Source organism: Cololabis saira, chromosome 21, assembly GCF_033807715.1.
Source record: "Cololabis saira isolate AMF1-May2022 chromosome 21, fColSai1.1, whole genome shotgun sequence".
Taxonomy (NCBI): Eukaryota; Metazoa; Chordata; class Actinopteri; order Beloniformes; family Belonidae; genus Cololabis; species Cololabis saira.
The window spans coordinates 1,132,892-1,139,701 of NC_084607.1; the positions used below are offsets into that span (position 1 = coordinate 1,132,892).

A 6,810-nucleotide genomic window follows, 5' to 3' on the forward strand; every position below is an offset into this window, starting at 1 on the left:
CTGGCCTTCATCTTACTGTCATCAGAAGATCTGGAGGTGTTTGACCTGAAGAAGTTCTCAGCTTCAGAGGAGGCTCTACGGTGGCTGCTGCCGGTGGTCAAAGCCTCCAAGAAAGTTGTGTAAGTAACAGACACATGTTGGACCTCTGGAGTGGAGGCTAGTTTCTGACTACGTCTGGTTTTACCTCCAGATTTCATGTTTTCTTCACTTGTTTGGGGTCTTTTTTTCAGCACAACCTCACATGAGTGAGTTTACGCTGGTTCTTTCATTTCCAAAGACTTTAATGACACATGGACCTAAAATCACACACAAACATGAACTCTGACAGGGAAACACAACAGTGAAATAACCTGGTTGTTGTTCTTTTCTTCCGTCTGCAGACTGAGTGGCTGTAACCTCTCAGGGAACATCTGTCCACTTCTGTCCTCAGTTCTCAGCTCTCAGTCCTCCAGTCTGACAGAGCTGGACCTGAGCAACAACGACCTGCAGGATTCTGGACTGGAGCAGCTGTGTCCTGGACTGGAGAGTCCACACTGTAAACTGGAGTCTCTCAGGTCAGGATTCATTCAAGTCTTCTCCAGGTCCAGTGAACATGCTGCTAAACGTATCCGTAGTAGGACACCTGAGCAGAGAACATGCAGCAGAACTGTGTTGTGTGTCTGCAGGCTGTCAGGCTGTCTGATCTCAGAGGAAGGAAGTTCTTCTCTGATCTCAGCTCTGACCTCCAACCCCTCCCACCTGAGAGAGCTGGACCTGAGCTACAACCATCCAGGGGATTCAGCAGGGAACCTTCTGTCTGGACTGGAGGATCCCCGCTGGAGACTGGACACTCTCAGGTAGGACACTCTCAGGTAGGACACTCTCAGGTAGGACAATCTCAGGTAGGACACTCTCAGGTAGGACAATCTCAGGTAGGACACTCTCAATTCAATTCAATTCAATTTTATTTATATAGCGTCTAATACAACAGATGTTGTCTCTAGATGCTTTCCAGAGATCCAGAACATGAACATGAACATAAACATAAGCATAAACATAAACATAAACATAAACATAAACATCAACCCCCGAGCAATTATTACATAAACAATGGCAGGTAAAAACTCCCATAGTGGAAGAAAAGCCTTAAGCCAAACAGTGGCAAGAAAAACTCCCCTTTAGGAGGGAAGAAACCTTGAGCAGGACCAGGCTCACAAGGGGGGACCCTCCTGCCGAAGGCCAGACTGGGGGAGTCGGGGGGGGGGGGGGGGGGGGAAAGCAGGCCAGAACGCAGCTCCCGAGGCTCCGGCGTGCAAACATGCACAAAAGAGAAAAAAGGGGGGCCGGCACAAGAAACTACAGGTACGATGGACAAAAATGATAGCTATGAGATACTTATAATAAATAAAAATGGTAATGGAGAAGAGAGGAAGGGAAGAGGAGAGGAGAAGAAGGGTGAGAGGCACCGCCCAGCGGATCATGTCGGTCCCCCCTGCAGCATAGGCCTATAGCAGCATATCTACCACCAAGCTATATTTGAGACTAACAATTATAGTCTTGTTCTATAGCTGCAACTATGACTACTGACTCTAACACACTAGAGTTTACACTACCTAGAGATTTACCAACACCAGCTAGAGGTTTACTAAACACTAACTATAGGCTTTACTAAACAGAAAGGTTTTAAGTTTAGTTTTAAAGGTGGAAGTGGTGTCAGCCTCCTTAACCCAGATTGGAAGTTGGTTCCATAGTAATGGTGCCTGATAGCAGAACGCCCGCCCTCCAAATCTACATTTAGATACTCTAGGAACTACGAGTAAACCTGCACTCTGAGAGCGGAGAGCTCTGCCAGGAACATAAGGCACTATCAGGTCTTGTAAATAATGCGGAGGTAAGCCGTTTTGCGCAAGTAATACAATTTTAAATTGTATTCTGAATTTTACAGGTCTCAGGTAGGACACTCTCAGTGGTGGAGCGCGGGTCTCAGTACAGAGGGGGCGGAGCCTTCTCCATGGGCCCTTATGATAGTCATTTTAATGTTCAACAACACCTCATCCTACCCATCAATCAACATTTATTTTCATTTTAATTGAGCCAAGCAAGCCTATAGGCCTATGCTGCAGAAAGCAGAATAAAGTCACAAACTTGTTCAGAAGAACACACACACACACACCAGCCTGACAGCTGTCAATCACCTGGCTGTCACTGTCAGATAGTCACGGACTGACTCAGTTCCATCTTTGATACAGCTTAAATGCAAAAAAAAACATAAGTGGTCTAAAATTACACAATCTTTTTAGATAGACATAGACACAGCGGTCTATAACATCATTTCTGAGCTCTAGAACAGAGAATAGGTCTATATATATATATATATATATATATATATATATATATATATATATATATATATATATATATATATATATATATATATATATAATACCACAACATTCTGATAAATAAATTATTTATGAAGGTTACACTGACTCACCAATGGCAGTTGACTCTTCCATAACCCTTGGCCCAAACAAAATAATCCATGTAACGTGGAAAACAAGGTAACATTCAAAACTTTGTACATGCTTAGTTCTCTTTTAAAGTTTAGCGCTCATCTCCTTTACGGCAGCAAACTTGCAGAGTCGGCAAATTGGCTGTAACTGTTGCAGCCAATCAGGGTTGGCTCACAGCCCGATGCGTTCAGGACAGTTGTAAAGTAAGAATTAGCCTACACTGGCGGCACAATGCACATTTTATCATTATTATAGCCTATAATTTACGATTATAGATGAACGTATCACACAAAACCGTGGAGACCGCCCCCTAACCCCCCTCTGGCTCCGCTACCGGACACACTGCTGAGTGGGGGGTTATATGGTGGTGGTCATTGTGGAGCAGGTGTGGGGGTTTTCCTCCACCTCAGGTGGTTGCTCATGGCTGTGGTGGGATGTAGTGGATACAGGAGTGTCCAACAGGTGATGGGAGGGTGTAGAGCAGTGATTCTTAACCATAGGGCCGCGGCCCACACTTGGGCCGCGAGCGCCACCTAGTGGGCCGCAAAAAAAAATCAGTTTTGTACGTGTGGGCCGCGTGATCATTTATCCTGACGCGTCCCCGCGGCCTGGGAGGTCGGTGCCGCTCGGGCTTGCGGGTTCCGTCGTTTACTGCAATGAACAGAATTAAAACTAAATGTCGTTCCAGGCTCAACAATGTTTATATTCATTTATTATAAAAATGTGTTGAGACAATTAACAAAGAAAAGGGGAAATTCAAACTGCTGGTAGAGAAATAAAATAAGATAGCATTTGAAAAATAAAATAAAATGTATTTTATTTTTAAGAGAAAAAAATATGTGTAATTGAAGTTACACATGTTAAGTGGCAAATATGTACTTTTTTTTAATATAACAGTCAGATGCAGATGTTGATACAACTATGAGGCTACTTGAATATATATATATATATATATATATATATATATATATATATATATATATATATATATATATATATATATATATATATATATATATATATATATATATACATGGGGGTGTAGTGGATAAGGGAGTGTCCAACAGGTAATGGGGGGATGTACTGGATACGGGAGTGTCCAACAGGTGATGGGGGGGTGTAGTGGATACAGGAGTGTCCAACAGGTGATGGGGGGGGGGGGGGGGCTCTGACATCTCTGCTTCCCCTGAGAGAGACTGAGCTGGTCTGACCCTCCTCCTCCTTCCAGGGTGGAGCCTGCTGGACAACGATGGCTGACACCAGGTCTGAGGAAGTGTAAGTGTGTTTTTATCCAACCATCTTCACTCGCTCATTAGTCCATCAGTGATCAATAACTGATCAATAATAGCTGCAGCTGCTTGTTTGTTCTCTCCATCAGATTCCTGTCAACTCACCATCGACACAAACACAGTCAACAAGAACATCAAACTGTCTGACAACAACAGGAAGATGATGTTTGTGGAGGAGGATCAGTCATATCCTGATCATCCAGACAGGTTTGATCGTCTTCTTCCTCAGCTGCTGTGTAGAGAAGTTCTGACAGGTCGCTGTTACTGGGAGGTCCAGTGGAGCGGATATGTTTCTGTATCAGTGAGTTACAGAAGAATCAGCAGGAGAGGAAACTCTGATGACGGTTGGTTTGGAGGAAACGAACATTCCTGGAGTCTGGACTGTTATCCAGGTGGTCAGTACCGTGTCTGTCACAATAACAGTGGAACATCCATCACCTCCTCATCTCCATCTCCAGACTCTGACAGGGCAGCAGTGTACGTGGACGTTCCTGCTGGAACTCTGTCCTTCTATGAAGTCATCTCTGACGGACTGATCCACCTCCACACCTTCAACACCACCTTCACTGAACCTCTCTATGCTGGATTTGGACTCTGGCCCTGGTTTGGTTATTGTTCCTCAGTGTCTCTGTGTCCAGTTTAGTCTCCAGAGTCTCCTGTTAGAGAAACTAGATAGATAGATAGATAGATAGATAGATAGATAGATAGATAGATAGATAGATAGATAGATAGATAGATAGATAGATAGATAGATAGATAGATAGATAGATAGATAGATAGATAGATAGATAGATAGATAGATAGATGTACTTTATTAATCCCGAAGGAAATTTAAGAGTGGTCAACTGCTCACAGAATCAGTCACACACAACTAGTATAATAAAACAAGTTAATAAATATCTAAAATAATAAAACTAATGACAGGAGGGAGAACCGACTTGGGGACAAAGGCAAGGACAGGAAAAACAACACACCGCAACAGAAACAGCAACAATGAGGACAGAAGTGTTCCAGCACTTCTGCCTTGGAGAGATTCCCCCCACACCCGCCTGACTCCGGCTACTCCTACTCCCCCTCCCGCCTCTTCCTCCCACACAGGGTGTTGTGCAGCCTGATGGCTCGGGGGACAAACGACTTTGTGTGTCTCGTTGTTGAGGAGTTCACTGAACGTAATCTGTTGCTGATGGTGCTCTGTCTCTGAAACTGTCTCTGTTGGATCCTGGACTTGGAATCTGGTTCTGGTTCCTCAGTGTCTCCATGATGATGATGATGATGATGATGATGATGATGATGATGATGATGATGATGATGATGATGATGATGATGATGATCACCATTAACCTTTAGTTTTTTGGTTTATTGTATTTTTATTTGATCTTTTTTCACATTTAAACATTAAATAATTGACTGGACTTTTGATGTTTGATCATAAATTAGATTTGTATCTTATTATTCTTGTTTTATTCTTGATTTTGTCTTCAAATGTTTTTATCTTTGACTTCACATTTCGATTCTTAAAGTCTTGTTTGTTCCCTGAAAGAAAGTTTGACCTTCAAATCTAAACATTTTTATTTTACATTCAACTTTTCCAGTTTTTACAATATTTGATTGATTTATCTGATTGTTTTAATGTGATTCCTCCAGTTTTCAAAGTTGTTGATGTAAAAATGAAGTGAGAAGATGGAAATATTCATGTAACATCCAACATGTAAAAACACCAGCAACATGTGTAAAAGTATTCAAGTACTCTTGAAACCAGTTTTTTAAGGAAAGGTTCATTTACTGCAACTTTAAAAACATGAGGTGCATGTTGGGTCTAAATTGACATTAAATAGTCTGTAACGAAGAAAGACACCAGAGACTGCTGGAATGATTTTTAACGCGCTTCTGCAGAGCAGAGCAACAGAGTGAGAACTCCTGACAAGAATTCTTCAGCAGTTCCTTCTCTGCATGATGATTTTATTGAGAAATGGACAGAAAGGCATAGTGTGGGAGGGAGAGAGATAACACAGACAGTAGACAAGGAAGTGGCAGTTTCATGTATGTTAGACAAAGATGTGATGGTTTCATAAGGACAAAAACTAGTTTAACCTTTAATTAACCTTACAGTACATATCCTAAGTTTAGGGATACGTTGATCTGGCCCAGTATTGTCGTACCAATAATAGAAAAAAATATGTACATATTTCTGTGCAAAACATGTTTAGATAAATGTAAATAACCTTTTATGTTGCATGTCCTTGGCAAACATCAGAATGTAACATGTTTACTGCTGGGTATTGATCTGCTGCCAAAGGTCTGAATAAAACAATCTGAACAGAAAAGTTTCATTTCTGTAACAACAAAGATGAAAATGTCACATCTAATTTGCCTAAAGTGGCACATGTAGGCACTATAGGGGCCCACACCTACCACCACCATCCTCACCACCTTCTATAGGGGCCCACACCTACCACCACCATCCTCACCACCTTCTATAGGGGCCCACACCTACCACCACCATCCTCACCACCTTCTATAGGGGCCCACACCTACCACCACCATCCTCACCACCTTCTATAGGGGCCCACACCTACCACCACCATCCTCACCACCTTCTATAGGGGCCCACACCTACCACCACCTTCTATAGGGGCCCACACCTACCACCACCATCCTCACCACCTTCTATAGGGGCCCACACATTTAAATGCAATAACATATATGTCCACTAGAGGGCAAATAAATGCATTTAAAAGCGGTAATTTATGTGTCCACTAGAAGGCAAATAAATGCATTTAAATGCAGTAACTTTTATGTCCACTAGAGGGAAAATAAGTTATTTTACTGCAGTAATTTTTGTGTTCACTAGAGAGCAAATAAATTCATTTAATGCAGTCATTTTTGTGTCCGCTAGAGGGCAAATAAATAATTTTAACACAGTAATTTATGTGTACAGTAGAGGGCAAATAAATGCATTTAAATGCAGTAACTTATGTGTCTACTAGAGGGCAAATAAATAATTTTAATGCAGTAACATTTATGTCCAA

At 42.0% G+C, this 6,810-nt stretch overlaps 1 protein-coding gene across 1 annotated transcript; it reads left to right on the top strand.

Moving 5' to 3' along the window:
- The first annotated feature begins 241 nt into the window (after positions 1–241).
- Positions 242–5,142, top strand: LOC133422526 (stonustoxin subunit alpha-like). The gene is made up of 5 exons (XM_061712551.1): positions 242–245; positions 329–554; positions 666–836; positions 3,721–3,767; positions 3,871–5,142. The coding sequence occupies exons 1-5, from the start codon at positions 242–244 to the stop codon at positions 4,422–4,424; spliced, it is 1,002 nt and encodes a 333-aa protein (XP_061568535.1). The 3' UTR covers positions 4,425–5,142.
- The last annotated feature ends 1,668 nt before the right edge of the window (positions 5,143–6,810 follow it).

What these genes read in the sequence shown, in the direction of transcription:
- LOC133422526 (XM_061712551.1), top strand. An exon ending in TGGAGACTGGACACTCTCAG is followed by an intron (nt 837 to 3,720) that starts GTAGGACACTCT and finishes TCCTCCTTCCAG; the next exon opens with GGTGGAGCCTGCTGGACAAC. An exon ending in GACACCAGGTCTGAGGAAGT is followed by an intron (nt 3,768 to 3,870) that starts GTAAGTGTGTTT and finishes TCTCTCCATCAG; the next exon opens with ATTCCTGTCAACTCACCATC.